This window comes from Osmia bicornis, chromosome 4 (assembly GCF_907164935.1).
Source record: "Osmia bicornis bicornis chromosome 4, iOsmBic2.1, whole genome shotgun sequence".
NCBI lineage: Eukaryota > Metazoa > Arthropoda > Insecta > Hymenoptera > Megachilidae > Osmia > Osmia bicornis.
The window spans coordinates 6,515,667-6,536,176 of NC_060219.1; the positions used below are offsets into that span (position 1 = coordinate 6,515,667).

The following is a 20,510-nucleotide window of genomic DNA, read 5'->3' on the forward strand; positions in this document are numbered from 1 at the left end:
TTTCATGCTGTAACGAAAATTAATACTTGCGGTGAAACTCCAGACGGCGTTGATGTCGCTACGAAACCATATAAATGATATTGGTGAGATACACAAAACAAGCACATGGTCCCTTGCTTATTCAAAATTTTGAAAACTGAAAATAATGAAAGGGGAAAAATTACAATATATGTATAATAAAGGGAACATAACGCACGTTGATGGTAATAGCAAATTGCTTCGATATCAAATACTGCACCCATTACCCATTGTCAGTTAATGTCTCGAGCTCAGCCTTGCCATATTACAGTAACAAGAGGAGCAGCAAGGGGGGATTGATCAGTGACTACAGCCATGGTCACTGATAGTCACTAGTAGTCACTTCCATTGTCGCTCACATGTGTCGGTTGTGTGCTGAACATATTTTCATTTATTTATTGTGAATATTTATTAATTTATTAATAAAAATGATTATTTCAACGAACGAAGGTAATCCAAACGCGTTAAAATTAATAATAGCAGCTAAAATGGCCCAACAGTCTGTTACCGTTAAGACGGTACAGCCTAAAGGTAAAACACAACCTTTCCAAGTGGAGAACTTCCATTTCAATAATTATTCATAAACTTTATTACATTTCTTAAACTATTTCAATATACTTTGTTTCTTATTCTATGCATAGTAAGTTTCTTGGGTCGTTTACCTGCTGTTGAACTACCATCTGGATTAGTGTTATTTAGCACTAGTGCAGCAATGCAACTATTAGTACCTCCACCTAAAGAATCAAATGCTCTGAATAATAAGTGGTTGGAATGGGATATTTCTAAGTTACAGGTAAACAATTATAAATGATGCAAATTTGTTATATTTCAATTAATTGAAATTTATAAATGTTATATAGCCAGCTATAGTGCTTTATAGTAATACAGGAACATATAAAACAGCAAGTAAATTATGCTTATGGTCTTTGTTGGGGGAACTCAACAGAGAATTAAAGGAGAAAAAGTACTTAAATAAGGTAATTTGTAATAAAATACATAGAAATATCAATATAACATTAACACGTTCCGTGCTGGACCAATTTCTGTACACGTTAAGTCCCATATGACGTGGGGCGTATACGCCCCACGCGTCACGGAACGTGTTAAGATTAACTTACGATTTTTCTATGAATATTTTAGGATCATAATGATTTGTCATTGGCAGATACCTGTATTTGGGTAACTGTATGGTCTACTGTGTTAGTTACAGAAATTGGAAAAGAATTATGTAAAGAATATTTATTTCTTAAAGATTGGTTAGCCAATATTGAATTACTGCCAATTATTCAGGTAAAACAGTTGTTCATTATCTTTTTTATACATGATATTTACATTGTTTTTTCAATTAATACAGTTTTTTGGGTGTTTAGGATTCTATTCAGGAATATAAATTTGAAAGAGGTTTGAGAGCAATTGTCAGTATTCAAGCTGCATCCTGGTTTCCTGTTATTAGTTCCCTAAATTCACCAGCTAATAAAGCACAACCAAGTGATGTAAGTTCATCAAAATTTTAATCATGGTATTAAGCAATGTAATCATATAAACAAATAACTTAACAGATAAGCCCAACTAAAGAGAAAGAATTAGAAGCAGTTAGCCAAGAAGAGATGCAAAATATTGCAAGTAATTGGTCTTCTAAGTCATATCCAGATGTGAAAAATTCTCCTTACCCTGTGTAAGCTTAAATGTACATAAATGTTTTTATTTAAATACAAATAATAAATGTGTAATTAATATAAATATATTTATATTACTTTCAGATTACCAAAGAAAGGGGAAAGAAATATTTTAATAACATCTGCATTACCTTATGTTAACAATGTTCCTCATTTAGGAAATATTATTGGTTGTGTACTTTCTGCTGATATTTTTGCCAGGTTTGTATCTTAATGTGGATTATCATAATCTAAACATAAACGTTTTAAATTATATGTTTTGTTTACAGATATTGTAGACAAAGAAATTATAATACCCTTTTCATTAGGTATGCATATGTTTTATATATGTTGTATATTAATTCCAGGTGTTATGTATTAAATAACTTTGATTTAATATTTCAGTGGAACTGATGAATATGGTACTGCTACAGAAGCTAAAGCTTTGGAAGAAAAAACAACACCACAAGCTATTTGCGACAAATTTTTCGATATACATAATGACATTTATAGATGGTTTAGCATAGGGTTTGATTATTTTGGTCGCACTACAACGCCTGAACAAACAGAGTAAGATGGATCTCGTACTAGCCGCATTATAGAATGTAATTTTTTGAGGTTTTATTATTTTAGAGTTGTAGGTCGAATTAGTTTTTAGTCATTTTTTTATGTTACTATCGCAGTAAAATAAGCAAATTTGTGATATTATAAAAGTATAATATATTATCTTTCAGAATCGTGCAATCATTTTTCTTAAGAATAAAATCGCAAGGGTATATATTAAGTGAAATAGTAGATCAACTTCTCTGCGAGTCGTGCAATAGATTTTTAGCAGATAGATTTGTAGAAGGAACGTGTCCACGATGTAAATACGAAGATGCACGTGGTGATCAATGCGATGGATGCGGTCATCTAGTGAATGCGACGGATTTAATATCTCCCCGGTGTAAAGTATGCAGTAATAGACCCATTGTTAAGAAATCGGAACAGTTCTTTTTAGATTTACCTAAGGTAAATATTTTTATTTTATGTTAGATTGTCATGTTAAATTTATTGAATGTGAATTAATAAAATATTGTCTGTTACAGTTAGAGAGTAAGTTAAAAGAATGGTCCCCCACTGTGGAAAAGGGGTGGTCGACTGTTGCAAAAGTTGTCGCAAAACCATGGCTACGCGATGGACTTAAACCACGATGTATAACGCGTGATTTAAAGTGGGGAATACCTGTCCCTGTAAAAGGTTTTGAAAATAAAGTATTCTATGTTTGGTTTGATGCACCCTTTGGCTATATCAGTATTACAAAAAGATACACTAAGGAATATGAACAGTGGTGGAAACCAACAGACGTAGAAGTTGATTTATATCAATTTATGGCAAAAGACAATGTTCCATTCCATGCAATAATGTTCCCTGCTTGTTTATTAGCAGCTAATGAAGGATATGTATTATTGAAGCATTTAATGGCAACAGGTACGAATTCAAACACGTTAACAATGTTACATAAACCTTTCTATAATACATATAGTTAATTACTAATAATTCACTCGTTCAGAATACCTGAATTACGAAGATACAAAGTTTTCAAAATCCAGAGGTATCGGAGTGTTCGGAACTGATGCCAGAGATACCGGCATACCTGCTGATGTTTGGCGGTTTTATCTTGCATATGTTAGACCAGAAACTCAAGATTCTAATTTCAATTGGATAGATCTAGTAACCAAAAATAATAATGAATTATTAAATAATTTTGGAAACTTTGTTAACAGGTACGTGGTGTATTAAGTATCACGAATTACCTAAATGATAGGAGTAATCTTTTTCTTCTTTTTACTATTATTATTAAAAACTTTTAGGGCCCTAGTATTTGCTGAAAAATACTTCGAATCTAAAATACCAGCAATGACACTGCAAGAAGAGGATTTAACACTACTAGTGTTAGCTCAACGGGAATTGTCTTCTTACATACACAATTTGGAACAAGCTAAATTACGCGATGGTTTGAAACATGTTTTAGCGATTTCAAAACATGGAAATCAGTACATGCAATTCCAAGAACCATGGGTCAAAATTAAAGGATCCGACACTGATAAGTAAGTATAAGTTTCAGTCATATAATGTTACACGATTAACGTGTTCTTTTTATTGTTTGTAGGAAGAGAGCAGGAACGATCATCGGTATTTGCTGCAATTTAGCGTGTCTTTTGTCGGCTCTTCTAGCTCCGTATATGCCTAATGTTTCACGCCAAATTAGAACGCAACTAGGATTGGATGCTAGCAATTATGGTTACATTCCTGACATTATTACAAACATACTCCCAACGGGGCATAAAATCGGTAAACCATCTCCTCTGTTTAAAAAGATAGAGGAGAAAGAGGTAGAAACGTTGAGACAAAAATATGCTGGGAAACAAGAAACTAAAAATGACGCGCAAAAAAATAACGATAATGACGTTAAAAGTTTAGAAGCTGCAATAGCAGAACAGGTTAGCAAAACTTTAATAACAATGAAAATTACTAATAATCGTTACAGTGTATGTATTCTGTATTTCTAGGGCAATAAGGTTAGGGAATTGAAAGCTAAACACGATAAAAGCATTTGGCAACCAGAGGTTCAAATTCTTTTAAATTTGAAGAAAAAACTTTCTGATCTCATGAGCGGATCGAGTAAGCCTACTGAGTCATCACAACCAAAAAATAAAAAGCCGGAAGTGGTCTTTGTACCTGAACAAAACGGGGGTGCTTCCGTGGATGTTGCAAGTTTGGAATCAGCTATTACTAAACAGGTTTGTCAAGATCATATTACAATAGTTAAACTTACGGTGGCCTCTATGGTGTTTCATATTAATATACATATATTTATCTCTGTTTGTTAAGGGTGATCTCGTACGTGAACTGAAAGCTAAAGAACAGAAATCAGTATGGCAGCCCGAAGTGGAAAAACTGATAAAACTTAAAAAACAATTAGCTGATCTCACTGGAATAACGCCAGCTCCGACTGATAAAAAGTCGAAGAAAAAGAAGTAAATTACACGCATTTCTTCATCATCGCGAAGATGTAAAATTTCATACAATACAGGCCCATTTTTCATCTCTTATTTCAGCGAATACACTTTGAAAGTACATCAGTATGATATTTTCTTAACTAATGTAATCCATATATTTCATTTAATAAAATTGATTTATACATATGGAAAGAATCACTGCATTAAATAATTCATGAAATCATTGTTTTGTTACAATTTTCTTTCTAATTACAGCTATATTTTTTTGCAAAACTTGTTTATAATTTTCCTTCCCCTGTTTTGTTTGCAACACATGAAAAACAATATTCTCGATAAAACAAATTATAGCAGACAGTACAATTCCAATAAATAAAAGAAGTATTATTGGTATTGTTTCGTGAATGGTAACGCTTGATACATAATGTTTGTCTTTGTCACAATAAGGCTTCCTAGAGGTCCAACGTAGTATTTCCCTCTTTCTGATTCCTGCGGTAGCTATTCTAATAAGGCTGAAGTTAATAGGTCTTTTAATCCACCTCAACATTTACTTATTTAAAAACATATATAAAATTTCTTACCCGATCTTTGTTATCTCTCGAAATGGACCGTTTTTAGTTGACCATAAACCTAATGTGTTAGGTCTAAACAAATGTATTTCACTAAGTTGACAAATCATCTGTTTACTGAACATACGTTCAATCACTGGATAAATATTGATAGGATCTGCATGATAAGCATATCTAGGGTTCATAATTCCCTTTACACCCTCTTCTATTGGTCGAAACTTTTTATTTTCTGGTATAATGTCCCAGTATTTCTTGAAATATTGTACTTCCGGTATAGGAGCCTGCAAATATGTATATATTTTTCGATTAGAAATAATTGTTTAATATATATTATGTACAAAAATTAAAATATTTACTCGTAATAAGAAATTGAAGTAAATATCCTTGTAAGCTGTAAGCTTCATTTTGCTATTTATTAATGAATATAATGAATCATTCATTTTATTTGAAGGTGCATTCAGTCGAGCTGATACTATTGCTGCTGAGTAATAATTATACACAAGTAAACCAAAGATCATTGTGTGAAGAAATGCTACACGACCTGCCCATTTATTGCTGACAAATGGTAAACCTGTAATATTAAAATTTCCATCTGTTCAAACTGTGTAATAAATTTTTTTATAGAATACCTTGTTGACACATTGCAGCTACAATAATAAGAACCGTTGTTCCACAATCGGAATTGTTAACGTTCTTCTCCACTTTTAATATCATCCACAAGGCGAATATTATAATGAACGATAATAAAAATATCATGTACCAAACATTTGTTGAAAATGGTCTAAAGATTATATTTATGTCTATCTTTGATGAGGGTACAGTGAGAAACATAAAACAAGTTCTGTAAAAAACACAATATACTTGATGATTGTAAATTTAATTAATTGTATTAGCTGTACAGGAATAATTAATGCCAAAGTTACCTTACAGGCCAAACTTGTGTGATCACGTCCGCATAATTAAGTCTTTCGTTTGTTAAAATCGAAGGATAGTATCCCAAATCAAAAGTACGTTTACTGAGACCAGTAACCAGCGGGCCGTTCCTATCATTTTTCTCCCAATGGTCTAATTCCAACACTTCCAAACTATAAATAAAACATGTATTGAAAAAAATAAGAAAATCGAAGAAATTGTAATTAGCGAAAAATTACGTGAAATTGAATATTTCAGCAATGTGCACTATGAGTGAATATCCAAATTTCGGCCAGTTATCTGTAAGTGCCACACTGTTCTGCTCCTGAAGATACTCTGTCAAAATTTGATCTTTAGGCCTCTGAGTTACCTATGTAAAGACTATCATTTATTATAGATAAACAGACAAATTTGTAATATATGATTATTAAGTACATCCATTTGAGACTCACGACACCAGCAACTCTAACTTTCATCTTATGATAATTCCATCTTCTGGAGAACTTATCTGTTTTCAAGTTAATGTCTAATCCATCATTTTCTCTCCAGTTACCAAATTCTGTGATGTTCAATAAACCACCACAAGGTTTGCAATGATTATACACATCGTATAAAATATAATCGTCATTCTTCGGTACAGAAATGACTACATCTGTGATGATGCTGAACACGCTGTCGTTTAATAATTGAATAGTACGGTTCATACTCTCTCCCAAAATCAGCCACTGGTGCAGATGATCGAACATGTAATAGGCTGAAGTCTAAATCATGGTTTTTTCTATATCATTATTCGTAATAATTTAAAAGAACAGTTTCGATGGTTTCATTATACAGGGTGTTCGACAACAGGTGGGCAAAATTTGAAGGGGTGATTCTAGGGATCAAAATAAGACGAAAATCAAAAATAACGAAATAGGGTTTGCCGCTTTGTTTTCCAGTAATTAACGTTTAAAAATTCGAGTAAAAAGCGCCTAAAACCTGCAATCCGCCCAGCACCGACGACTGAACGATTCTTGGTTATAACTGTACCTTCCCCTGTTGACCTGACGTTCAGTCGCCGGTGTTGGGCAGGTTGCAGGTTTCAGGCGCTCTTTACTCGAATTTTTAAACGTTAATTACTGGAAAACAAAGCGGCAAACGCTATTTCGTTATTCTTGATTTTCGTCTTATTTTAATCCCTAGAATCACCCCTTAAAATTTTGTCCATCTGTTGTCGAACACCCTGTATACCTCGCTGAAAAGTTTAACGACATCATCGTCTGTAAAGGAACACTGTAGATCCAAGAACACTCCTAAATTCCAATGATCACTGTACAAAAATTGTGATATGTCGATGTTTGATGTAAGTTGCTTTATGGAGGCTGCGATTCCAGCATCATTAAAAATTCGGATGATTTGATAGTCATCTGAATTAAAACATTCACTTAATTGAACCGAGAAGAGAAGTTAACATGATCTCAAAACCTAATTCACTTATTACTTACTTTCACTGTTTCCACAAGAAAATCCAACCACCCTGTTGACTTGTTTAAAAAGAAAATAATCGCGAATTATGTTGACATTGTTTGCATACAAGGTGACGATTAATTGCAAATAAAAGAAACTTCGAAAGTGCATTTTTCTTACTATCATTGCACTTTATTCTCGGTTGTAAATCGAACGACTGCATGCAGAAGGTTCGTGTTGCAACTATCAGCCAGCAAAGTCATCCCTTCTTTCATTTTATATGAGAAAGCATGTCAGTTTTGACGTAATGGTTCTTTAGCAAAGGAAACAACTTCTGGTTTGCACATGTACCACTTAACTCTATTCTTAGTATGCTTGATAGAATACCTAAATATTTTTCTTAATTATTATTTACAAATAGAAAATTTAACAGAGGGAAAACTTCTAACAATAAATTATTGTACGTCGCCGACTTGCCGGACGGATTCTTAGTGTCTACAGGGGTACATGTCTCGAGGAGTACTTAAAGACAGAAAATTACAGAAATAAAAGAAATGTTTGTCTAATCAAAACTCTATTTGTCTACTCTGAAAATCAATAAAGATCAATGATTTAAATCTAACAAGTTGTCTCTACTATTTCCGCTAGCAATACTTCCTCTGGTTCCAATTCTTTTCTTCTGATTTACGTCCATCTTCCTATAAGACGTATAATTTTTATTAAGAACCACGGTATCTTCTATCATTGCTTTTAAATAGAAACGCAATTCACCTCATCGAACGATTAAAAATAATATTTTCCACAATACAAATTGTTCCAGCCACGATTATACCAAACGCCAATAAAAGTAAAGCTGGTGCTGTTTCATAGATGGTGATACTCCTGGTAGATAAAGTATCGGGTTGACACTGTGGCTTCCTTGAGGACCAATGTTTGATTTGACGATTGCGAAGACCGGTGTTGAACATTTTTGTCAATCTTAAAGAGACACCAAAATAAAATAAATTTTAAATCATGAAGAACAAGGAAGAATGGACGCAGAGATGCTTACCCTATTTTGGCTATCTCAATGAATTGTCCATTATGACTAGCATACATTCCCATCACAGATTGTTTAAACAAATGGATCTCCGTTAATTCGCAGATTTTATTGGAATCGAACATCCTTTCCACATAAGGGTAGGCTGTATTTGGGTCGGTGTGATATGCTAAAATACCTTGGCTCACTTGTCTGATTCCTTCCTCTAATGGCAAGTATCGTTTGGATTCTGGCAGAGGATCCCAACGTTTTTTACGAAAATAATCTGATTCCCAGTTCAATTTCTAATAATAGTATTACTGATATTAAATTAAATCATGGTTCTTCAATTAGAATTTGAATTATATCCTACTAACGTATAGAAAATAGTTGAGATATGGCACAGCTTCTGCAGCAATTTTTAAATTGCTATCAGCAAGAACAGTCACTGAATCTTCCATCATGTCTAAGGGTTCGCTTAATCGAGCCGAGACGATACTAGCTGAATAATAATTGTACATTATCCAGCTATGTAGGGTTATTTGAAATAGTGCTATGCGACTTGGTACACGTTTTGGAAGGAAATTTGCACCTAATGAAAAAACGAAAAGGGTCAAATAAATTGTGTTCTGTTAGTTATTGAGAATTTTTAATATATACATACCTTGCTGAGCTATAATTCCTATGGAAAGCACCACTGCTCCTGAATATTTCTCTCTTTTACCTACTTTCTCGCGATTCATAATTAATTTCATAATAAAGATGGAAAATATTCCAAAAGCTGCGAACACGTACCACGTCTGCCTCGTAAAAGGCTTCAGAAAGATTTCCAATTTGATTTTATTAGTTGATGTTGATAGAAGCATGAAACAGGGTCTACTCAGAATTATATTTAACGTATCTATTACATTTGAAAAAGATTATTTATAATATTAGTAAATGATATTGATTACTTTATAGGCCAGGCTGCACCAATGAGGCTAGCAAAATCTAATCTTTCAGACACCATAATCCTTGGATTGCTCGCAAAGTCAATATAATTCGATCTTAAAAATTCAAAAATTAAACCATGCACGCTGTGCCTGTCCCAATAGATTATTTCTGATGCGTGAACGCTGAATAAAGAAGAGAGTTGATTAATTAAAATTCTATAATTTGATGCTATTATTCGTTACCTAAAATTGAAAAGATCCCCCGTGTGTAACATCATAGCATGGACAAATTTATGCATGCTGTCTAAGGATCTCGTATTAATATCCTGCATGTAATCTTCTAGACGCATGTCCTTTGGTCTGTATTGTATCTGAATATCATATTATATTATAAATACCTTCTAGATTTTTATATATTTTCATTTACAATAATACTCACCACCCCAGATATCTTCAGTCTCATACCATGCATGTTAGCTCTCCTGTTAATCAAAGGCTGGGTCAGGATAATGTTTAATCCAGAATCTTGACGCCAAGTGCCGAGTTTAGTGACATTTAATAAACCACCGCGATATTTACAATGATTGAAAATATCGTATAAATCGTATCCATGCTCGTTCGATATAGCCAGAACAAGATCCGTCACTATATTGTACGCGGTGTCGTTCAGAAGAGGAATGCTGCGATTGTAATTTGAGCCAAGTACTAGCCAGTTGTAGGAGTAATCGTACATTCGATGCTTCGAACTCTAAATTGTACAATCTTGATTAAGAGTTTCGTTAATCGTAATCGTTCTATGGAATTTTTAAACTTTTGTGTCTCTTACTTCGGCAAAAATTCGGACAGCCGTTTCATTGTGACAACGTACATCGATGACAACACCTACTGTCCACGTTTCGCTTCTCAAAAATCTTCTAAAGTCGATTTTCATACTGGGTTCTCGTATTATTGTAAATATACCGATGGTGCTCAGGGTTTTCAGAAGGTTGAAGTCACCTGTGAACAGGTGGTAATTGTCATGTAGATATAAATTTTCCATTTGATGGTCTAATATTTCTTGAATTAAAATTACGTACCTATAGTGTCACCGCAAGAAAATCCTACGACATTTCGAACTTTCTTATGCACAAAATAATCACGTATGAAGGTATGATCCTGTGCGTTGGAGATCAAAATAAATTGCAAGAAGAGTAGAAAAATAATGGACATTGTAACAAGTAAATTCTTCACAATTTTAGTGATAGTTGGATTGAACCCTCCCGCATGGTATACTTGATGAAATTAATATGCTGCATTTGTCTCATACATTGAATTCATTATGGTCATTTAGTATTCTGATATTCAAGACGAGCCTGTCAAACAATTTCGTGTAATCTGACAAATTGCTCGAGTCACGAAAGGTGAACATAGTTCCTTCATTAATTTTTTATTCGAACGTCTCGTTCCTTGATGTGACACACGAGTTACGCGATGGAAATAAAACACAGTGACTTATATGTTTTTTTTATAATAACTAGATTATACACTTTCAATCATTTGGACAGAAAGAAAAAAATATTGAAATATTTTAGAATTTATATACATTAGTTAATCGCTGATAAACGAGCTTCCCGATAAGTTAAATATTCAAGGTATCGCCACCTTGAAACCTCACAGATTCAAGTTTGAAAATTAATTACACGATAATAAATTGGCGACCGGCTTTTCGTGATATTAGTAATATTAATATTGGTAATTAACTGACAGAGTTAATGCGGTGAAAGGATATCGTATAGTCAGTTTACCGCTTAATGAATATCGTCGGTACGTGCGGAATATCAGTAATTAAACGCATTAAGGCACGCGTGCGTGGTCATTTAGTTCCTTAGAGTCCCATTTATAATAAAAGCTCCATCACATAACGAGAAGAGTCTAAATTAAGGTGCAACTATGACGTGCAAAGGATCCATAATTCTGTTTGAACAATTAAAGATTCCGAAAATTAGCTCATTTTTCGATTACATTAAAATTTCTTGAAGTCTGCAAATTGACGTCTTTTAATGTTGATAAATCGAAGTTTCTTCCTATCAAATGCTTCTTCTCCATTAATGCGCTCGCTCTCCTGTAAATGAAACATTTCATTAGAAAGTCGAATAGGTTTAATGGGAGAAATGACAATCACCGTGCTGAAAAAAGGTAGAATAATAAATTCTCGACGAGGCAAAAAAGAAGAGACAAGAACATGGAGAAGCTCAGAAATATGAAAACTGGGGCAGCTTCGTGAATGGATAAAGGTTCAGCGATTAACAGATTGGTTGGACAGAACGGTTTCCTAGATCTCCATCGTTTCAGTTCCCGTTTCTGGATGCCAACGTTGCGAATTTTTGTCAGACTAGAAAAAAAGGACGTATTTAATTCCTTAAACAAGAGTAATTTAACTAAACGTATTCAATACCCTATTTTCATCAGTTCAGTGAAAGGACTTTTATGTCTCGCGTAGAATGCCAGTATCGATCGGAAGAGATGAACTTCCGTCAGCTCACAAATACTTCGATAGTTAAACGATTGTTCAATATACGGATAAGCGGAATCGATCATCGTGTGATAAGCCAAACTTCCATCTGCCACACGATCGAGTCCCTCCTCCAGTGGCAAGTATCTATTGAACTCTGGTATTTTCATCCAACGTTTCTCGTAGAAATATCTCACCTCCTTATCTGGTACCTATTAAACGAATAAATGTCACAAAGTTTGATATTTCATAAAGAAGCATTACCTGCAGAAAAGAACGAATATAGGGAGTCGACTCCGCTGCGAGTTTCATATTGCTCTTCGCCAAGCTGATCAAAGAATCATTCATTCTTTCGCCTTTGTTCTTCAAACGATTCGACACTATACTTGCTGAATAATAATTTAAAATTAACACGCTGAAAAGCAGAGTATGCAGAAACGCAATGCGTCCTGCGAAACGATTCGGGATGAATGCAGATCCTGTGGAAAATAATTATGTTTCAAAAGTGATTTGTTATGATTTTTTTTTTCAAACGATTATGTACCTTGTTGAGATATTGCTCCTATTGTTAGTAAAACAGATAGTCCATATATTTCGGTAGGAGAATGTATACCCTCCATTCTTATTAAAATAATCAAAATTATCGTAACCATTCCTATCGTAGCGAATATTACGTACCATACTTTCATGGATAAAGGTTGCAGAAATTGAGTTGGTTTCATTTTCGATGATGAAATTGTGCGGAATATAAAGCACGATCTATAAAAATGAAATTAATTAGAGGTACTGTAGAATTATACCGAGGCAGTAGTATTATACCGTATCGGCCAGACAGGCCCAATTATGTCTCCGTTAGTCAATCTATCTATCTTCATTGCAACCGGACTTGCCGACATATCTATAAGTTTCTTCTTGAAAGCCGTAAATACCGGACCAGAATTGTCGAATCTTCTTTGAGCATTTATTTGCACAAGGTCCATACTGTAAAAGGCACGAAACATAAAATTTGAAATCTGAAATTCTAAGCACATTTTAATATTAATTAATCAATCTTTACGTGAAATTGAAGAGGTCAGACAAGTGATGCAGAAGAACGTATAAAAATTTCGATCGACCATACTTTGATTTCATGGAATATTCTAACATGGTTTCATCCAGGGATTTGTTCTCCACTTTAATGTTTACCTGAAAAATTACAATTTATTTTACAATCAATAAATCCCTTAGTTATCACTGTTGGATAAGTGATATAGAAATTAGCGAAGACTTACAACGACGCCTACTTTAAGTTTCATTCCATGCAAATTAGACCTCCTTTGAAATTTCGACTGATTCAAGCTAACATTTAATCTAGATTCACTGCTCCACGATCCGAAATACGTTACGTTCATCGATCCTCCTCGATCCTTACATGGATTGTACACGTCATAGAGAAGATAATTGTCATTGGATGGTATAACAATCACAACGTCAGTTGAAACGCTAAATGTATCGTCGTTTAGTATTTCAAGTGTCTGGCGAAGATCCGAGCCTATGATCAACCATTTGTGCATCTCGTCGTACATAGAATACTTTCCTGCCTATAATGGGTGAATCTTTTGATTTGGAATACCTACAAGTTAATGGAATGAACATTTTTCAATCTTACTTACATCGGCTATGACTTTAATATAACGTTGAGTATCACATCGACAGTCCAAGAAAACACCTAACTGATGATATTCAGCTGTTAGAAGCTTCTTTACATCTAAACGTGATTCAATTGTGGAGTTAGACATCGAAATGTATGTAGTGTACATACCGTTCAAAGTCTTTGCAAGTTTAAAATCATCTATTTTCAACGTAAAAATGTATTAATTAAAGAAAAGATTGTTTGAGATTCAAAAGTAATTTACGCACTTTCCACGTCGTCGCAAGAGAAGCCGACGATCCTCCCCACTTTTCTAAATGCGAAATAATCACGGATAATGTAATTTTCATTAGCACAAAAAACAGCGGTTAATTGCACCGTCGAAAGTAACAACAAGTACACACGATTCATTGTAGAAAAATTATTTCTCTAAGAAACACTTTACAATAAGACGTTCTGTTACCGATACCTTTCATGAATATTCTATTTCTATTTTAATATTTTACCTTAGCGTATATTGAGCATAACTACTGTGAATTGTTAAACATGCTCCTAACATTAATATTTAAGTACCTCATCCATACTCAGCACAATCCAAATGAAGTACAAATTTCAAAATAACCAATAACATTTATTTCCTGCTCATCCTATGAAAATACACGAACGAAAGAGAGAAAGAGAGAGTTACCATCTAAACGTACCACTTTAATTAATATAATTTGTACTTTCTATGCACGACATAAAACGACAGCGCTTCGCCACCTTCTTCGATCTCGTCTTCTTGTTGATTCAAAGGGCTCGAATAAATCTGCGCACAATGCATAAATAAAGAGTAACTTGTAAATGACTAGTACTGATCATTTTGATGTCGCAAAAATCACGATCGCCGCCACACGCTCGTTCTAAGTCGATCCCATTGTGCTCGAATCGTTGTTTATTCTATCGCGAATGGAGGGGCGTCGTTCGTTGACAAATAAAATTTTCCTCGTAACCTGTAACAAAACGAGACAAACGTGATTAGTGATAAATAATTCACGGATAATTAAATAATCAAAGCGTATGGGCCTTACGACGTGGATGCGTATTCTCCCATCAGAACAATAGGGTTGTAATCGCAACGACCCTCTTTGTATTTTTCCCAACTCTCGCAGGTTCTAGCCTTGAAACCGGCTGTGCTTCCTATACTTTCTGTCATGAATTGATGCGCCCGTGAATGACTACAGTACGCTAAGTATTCAGATATCTATCATTAGCGAGTTTAATTTAAGATTGGTTTAACAGTCGACACCCGTAGTCACCGCAGATTCTTACTTGTAGTTGGTATAAATGAGCATCCAGGCTGAGGAAATTTCCCGTTGTTGGGATAAAAATCAGCGTGACCTAGAGGAGCTAAAAATCCAAACGCCGGTCCACTTGTATGGATCACGTCCACGAATTGTGCATCTGTTGGGTCCAATCTGAATTCCGGATCCACGATCCCGGAAATCGTCTCGAATAGAGGACTGGCCGGATCTAAGCCTTTGAAATTACACCACAAAATTATTGAAAATGGCATTAGAAATGTTCTAGTAATTGTCGAAGAGGTAGTACTACCTGTTATTCTACCGATCCGCCCGTCCAAGTAAGCACCGGCGAATCCGGCTACATGTGACCCCAAACTGTGTCCACTGATGTGCACGTCCTTGTATTCCAAGTTTGATTCGCGGTTCAAAAATTCCAGAAAATCACCGAGAAATTCGCCTACGCAACGCGTGTTGTTTGCAGCCAGCGGATATATGTCCGCAGCTAAGATACCCCATCCTACCACGATCACGTTCACATCTTCGTGAAGGAGATACGCTGCAATCAAACAGGTACACTTGTAATTAACTCTACGCGTTTGAAAAATTATTTAAGCCCATTACAGATAACGTATTAACTTCGATCGCTGTTTAAAGAGCTGTATGGTTTTTGAACTTGCGCTTCTATTCATCTACCAACGTCACTGGGGTCACCAGAGGGTCCAAGGGTGTACCGACAGAGGATCTTGGAAAAATTCTAAATCGAAATTTCTCACAGTTACGTCAGGAGCTTAGCTCGAGAGCAAAAACTTCTTAAGTGATCAATTAAGTTGTTATCGTGTTGACCCTTGAACCTGGCGACGTCGATTCCGTGTTTACCAAAACGGATTGACCCTGATTGTAATTAAATTTCACTGATTCCACGACGCCGTCGTTGCCGACATTTCTACAAATTCCGGGAAAATTATTCTTCCCCCTGGTTGTTACCAAACACACAACTTCCTTCCGCTTTATTTCTTTCTCTCTCTCTCTCTCTCTTATCGTAAGCGTCGATATACTCGTGTTTTGCGTACCATCTATCAAACCTCGTACCCAAGCTTCATTTCCGGTGTCGCTGAATCCGTGAATGATGAACTTTGTTGGACGGCTTTCATTGAAGTGAGACGCGTACAGGACCTCGGTATTGTTTAAAAACAACTGCTCCTCGCCAAAGGGATTTTCCCTTTATGAAATAGAAAAAAAAGATTATGATTATTGAGTGAAATGTTATTAATTAATTCTTTTATAAGATTGCTAATGACCTCTTATAGATCCAAGAATATTACGAGTAGTTGAAACATGTGTATAAAAGCGATATTAAGATATTGAATGCCATGTCAATCATATCTGAGTGATACTTGAATTGTCAAAGGAAGCCATTATCTATATTATTAGGAATTTGGTTACTTATCTAATTAGAAATATTTTTATTAGGTATTTGAAACAACGGATAATGGAAATAATAGAATATTCGGGAAATAATAAAATAAAATTTTTTGAAAATAAAAATATTATCTAATGAAATTTTCAATTGCGTTTGCCTGGCAGTCAACGTGTTAAAAGTGATAGAGATCGAAGTAAACGAATGGCGTCTCAAGTGGCGCTACGATTTCCTCCCCGTATTCGATCGGCTCGATCGACAGAAGAAGGCAACACAGTGCAAAAAAGAATAAGAGAAGGAGGCGCGTCCGCGATATTCACGCATCGATGATAGTCAGTGGAGCGTCAGCGCTGAGAATAGAATTTGCCGGCTTGCTGATTGCACGTATCGTTAAAAAACTGATGCATCGTTTACGAACGTGAACGATAAAGTCAAGCTTGGTGCACGGGCGAAAAATTCACAACGCGAATCGCGCGTTGCCAAGGAGAAGCGCGAATTTTCTTGATCGTCGGAAATCGTTCGCTCCTCTCTTCTCCCTTTGCCATTCCGATTCATTTCAAATTGAAATAAATAGATTTCGTTTCACGAATCCGTCTAAATTAATTATCGCCTGTGACATAAATTTTGTCAGTATACGTATAATTAACAAGCTTGGGGAGGGGGGCTGAGCGTAAACGTGACAAGATTATTTCCCAAGCGACGGAGCCTGGGTCAATCGTGACACCCAGACCTACTAAACGTATACTACAGTATTTTCGCGTACAATTATTTAACAAAAAGATTTCATATTTCACTTTAACGGGTTTGCCATTTGTAGAGTTAAAGACATTGCAAGATGTATCAGCCTATGATATGATGAACATTCAATATTTTCCAAATAAATCACTTCCTTCATACCTGGTGTACAAATTAAAGGTAGCTGGTTCACGGGCAACCTTGAACACGGACCTGATTACCGTCTCCACATCGTTCAGAAGAGTGTTCTGCGGATACGCGTACGCTGGAACCACGATTAAACAGAATTTATTATAAAAGAAAACGAAATGTTCAAACATGCACAGTCACTTTGAAAGTTAATCTATGCATTCTGATTGTTTCTATGCGCTAGAAACAATCAGTTGGACTCTTTAGCTGAACCTGTGAAAAGATCCACGTGACATTTACCTGAGACCAGAACAATCGCCAAGAAGAGAAGAGTTTCAACCGGTGACATGTCTCTCTGTGCGATACCGCTCGTCGTTGCACTGGATTACTACTGTAGCCGGCTTAGCGGCGGGGTACCATTCATCCTACTCGCGATTTCTCGTCTTTGATGTTCGATAAGCCTGGCAGCTACGTTCATTTGTTTAATTAATTACGACAGTCACTCGCTGAACGTGCACGCAACTTTTGAGAGCCGACGACAACGTCTCTATCCCCACTGCCCGTCGTTGCTCCGTTCGAATCCCGGACACTTCTGAATTTCGTAACTAGTTCTACGACCTCGTCAGACGAAACGTTTTTGCAACCCTTTCTCGAGACATGTTACTCGATTCTTATCGTTAAGATATCAGGCTCGTTCTCGTTTCGAATGAAAACAAGAAAGACGGAAATGTTTATTTGGCAACGAAGAGAGGTAGAGCTCCAAGAATTGCAGATTTGATCTGAATAATACCGTCACTGGAATAACTGGATAAGGAACAAAGTGGATGTAGTTCTTCTGAGATGTGAATTACCTTCCTTTTTTCATCAGGAATTATTGGAATAACAAATTTTATCTTATCAGGAGTAAATATTTGGGCCAGAATACAATATGCAATGCAACTAGAATCAAAACGTACAACAACGTTTTTATTATGCAAAATTAAAAATAAAAATCAGTGAAATAAATACGTAAGAGACATGGTGGGTCTTCTCCCACCCCTCCTTTGTAACTTAATAACCCTTACCTTGAATTTCCGCAAATACCGTATTGCTTTCGAACTTAAGATTCTGAACGCGTTCTATGAATATATGAAAAAAGATATTTCATGAATGTCGGCAAATATAGAAACTTTAATCAGAATTACGATAGTGTAACTATCCCTGTTTCATTATCGTGACGGTTGTATCGTCTTTATTCGATGTAACAGAGGAACAATCTTGCATGACCATTATTACATTTCCTTCATCAACGTTCCTTTTCTCTTTTTATCGCATATTATAATGACTGGTGAAAGAAAAATACAATTACAATATATAACACTAGAACTATTAATAGTATTATGCTAATTATCTGTTTCATATCTTCATTTCGTATATAGTTTATTAAGAATGTTTTTTATCGTTTCGAATTATGCAATACCTGTAAATTTGTTAATTAGATATTACTGAATATTATTAAATAATTAATTAATAAACTAAACGATAAGAAAATTCAAAAATATTCTCTTACATATTGCAAGGTTCCTCGATTTGATCCTGAGATCCCCTACAATACATACATATAACTCATCTCAAAAGCACGTGCAAAGTGTTCAATACAGCGATACGTTACAAACTTCACAGTTGCGCTTCGTTTTAAACCTGTTTCAAGTGGAGTGTACCTCATGAGTATGTACAAATAAACGTTTTTGTAATATAAAATTCTTTTAAACAAATACTCACCATAAACAGAGGGTTGAAGTATCATATACTGAAAAAGAAATGTCTGAAAAGTTGCGAAGATATGAGAAAATTGATTTCTTGGGGGAAGGACAGGTTAGTTACAGAGCAAGCATTGTCTTGAATATTGTTAATATAATTACATATTTAATTTCAGTTTGCCACTGTTTATAAAGCCAAAGATATCGAGACGGGCAAGATTGTTGCTGTAAAAAAGGTATACTAATGTTTTTATGCTGAAAATGAAATATTAATTCCTGCAATAATTTACTTAATTTATGTGTTTTAGATTAAAGTTGGAAGTCGTGCGGAAGCTAAAGATGGTATAAATAGGACAGCATTAAGAGAAATCAAATTGTTACAAGAACTGAAACATGATAATGTCATTGGTTTATTAGGTACAAAATCATACGTTTATATGGCATGATATTAAAATGAATTATTTAATATTTATATTTCAATATTAATGTTTTAGATGTGTTTGGCTACAAATCAAATGTTTCTTTGGTGTTTGATTTTATGGATACAGATTTAGAGATAATAATAAAAGATAGTAATATAGTTCTAACAGCTGCAAATATCAAAGCATATATGATTCAAACTTTACAAGGCTTAGATTATCTCCATCATAATTGGATACTTCATAGGGATTTGAAACCAAATAATTTGCTTGTCGATGCAGAAGGGGTTTTAAAAATTGGTGATTTTGGTTTGGCTAAATTTTTTGGTTCACCAAATAGAATAAATACACATCAAGTAGTGACAAGATGGTATAGAGCACCTGAATTGTTATATGGTGCAAGATTATATGGAACTGGAATTGATATGTGGGCAGTTGGTTGTATATTGGCAGAACTCCTATTACGTGTTCCATTTCTACCTGGAGAATCTGATTTGGATCAGCTTACTAGAATATTTCAAGTAATTATTTTTATAATAATTTCTGACTATTACATATTGTTGTTCATTTAAATATACTTATGTACATGATTTGTAGACATTAGGTACACCCACAGAAGAGACATGGCCAGGAATGACTGAACTACCAGATTTTATTCAGTTTAAGCCTTTTCCTGGAACTCCATTAAAACATATATTTACCGCTGCTGGCGACGATCTCCTAGATCTAATTGCTAGTCTGTTAAATGTAAATCCTTTAGAAAGGTGTACATGTGATCAAGCTCTTCAGATGCCATATTTTAGCAACAAACCAGCACCTACTCCTGGACCAAGGTTACCCCTTCCTACATCCATAAAACGTCAACCAGAGGAAAAACCTAGTCTGAAAAGAAAACTATTAGAATCGATGGATGGTGCTTCGCTTGCGAAAAGATTACAGTTTTAATTATAACTTTAATTAGAATTAATTATGGATTACTACAAATAGTAATTCATTGTGATTGTTTTTGTTATCGATTTTACAATGAATTATCAGTGTAGTATACAATATAAAAAAATATGCAAAAATAGAATGATTTGTGTAAATATGTAATGTATAGATTAAAATTATAAAATGTA

General features: G+C 34.7%; 5 protein-coding genes across 5 annotated transcripts; 2 read left to right on the forward strand and 3 right to left on the reverse strand.

The window, feature by feature from the left end:
- The first annotated feature begins 96 nt into the window (after positions 1-96).
- LOC114880836 (methionine--tRNA ligase, cytoplasmic) lies at positions 97-4,870 on the forward strand. The gene is made up of 16 exons (XM_029197278.2): positions 97-549; positions 660-811; positions 879-995; positions 1,159-1,308; positions 1,389-1,511; positions 1,578-1,693; positions 1,779-1,895; positions 1,964-2,002; positions 2,079-2,243; positions 2,408-2,684; positions 2,762-3,143; positions 3,226-3,439; positions 3,527-3,763; positions 3,826-4,156; positions 4,226-4,456; positions 4,548-4,870. Exons 1-16 carry the CDS (start codon positions 447-449, stop codon positions 4,695-4,697), a joined length of 2,904 nt encoding a protein of 967 aa, XP_029053111.2. The 5' UTR covers positions 97-446; the 3' UTR covers positions 4,698-4,870.
- Positions 4,871-4,891: 21 nt separating this feature from the next.
- Positions 4,892-7,785, reverse strand: LOC114880978 (ionotropic receptor 75a-like). Its single transcript, XM_029197548.2, has 9 exons — positions 7,638-7,785; positions 7,384-7,559; positions 6,606-6,914; positions 6,393-6,523; positions 6,165-6,326; positions 5,871-6,082; positions 5,598-5,812; positions 5,254-5,522; positions 4,892-5,184 (listed from the first exon to the last, which is right to left on the reverse strand). Exons 1-9 carry the CDS (start codon positions 7,783-7,785, stop codon positions 4,896-4,898), a joined length of 1,911 nt encoding a protein of 636 aa, XP_029053381.2. The 3' UTR covers positions 4,892-4,895.
- Positions 7,786-7,792: 7 nt separating this feature from the next.
- Positions 7,793-14,182, reverse strand: LOC114880990. The gene is made up of 20 exons (XM_046285484.1): positions 13,940-14,182; positions 13,693-13,871; positions 13,312-13,620; positions 13,098-13,225; positions 12,860-13,021; positions 12,585-12,799; positions 12,305-12,519; positions 11,984-12,252; positions 11,711-11,920; positions 11,545-11,650; positions 10,626-10,827; positions 10,376-10,545; positions 9,989-10,297; positions 9,793-9,920; positions 9,571-9,732; positions 9,282-9,493; positions 8,995-9,209; positions 8,651-8,922; positions 8,371-8,577; positions 7,793-8,297 (listed from the first exon to the last, which is right to left on the reverse strand). The coding sequence occupies exons 1-20, from the start codon at positions 14,079-14,081 to the stop codon at positions 8,204-8,206; spliced, it is 3,906 nt and encodes a 1,301-aa protein (XP_046141440.1). The 5' UTR covers positions 14,082-14,182; the 3' UTR covers positions 7,793-8,203.
- A 103-nt stretch (positions 14,183-14,285) lies between these two features.
- Positions 14,286-18,061, reverse strand: LOC114881270 (pancreatic triacylglycerol lipase-like). Its single transcript, XM_029198012.2, has 7 exons — positions 17,535-18,061; positions 17,268-17,370; positions 16,024-16,172; positions 15,264-15,509; positions 14,982-15,188; positions 14,741-14,897; positions 14,286-14,662 (listed from the first exon to the last, which is right to left on the reverse strand). Exons 1-7 carry the CDS (start codon positions 17,581-17,583, stop codon positions 14,605-14,607), a joined length of 969 nt encoding a protein of 322 aa, XP_029053845.1. The 5' UTR covers positions 17,584-18,061; the 3' UTR covers positions 14,286-14,604.
- A 750-nt stretch (positions 18,062-18,811) lies between these two features.
- LOC114881261 (cyclin-dependent kinase 7) lies at positions 18,812-20,510 on the forward strand. The gene is made up of 5 exons (XM_029198002.2): positions 18,812-19,088; positions 19,150-19,209; positions 19,282-19,390; positions 19,468-19,913; positions 19,990-20,510. Exons 1-5 carry the CDS (start codon positions 19,035-19,037, stop codon positions 20,335-20,337), a joined length of 1,017 nt encoding a protein of 338 aa, XP_029053835.1. The 5' UTR covers positions 18,812-19,034; the 3' UTR covers positions 20,338-20,510.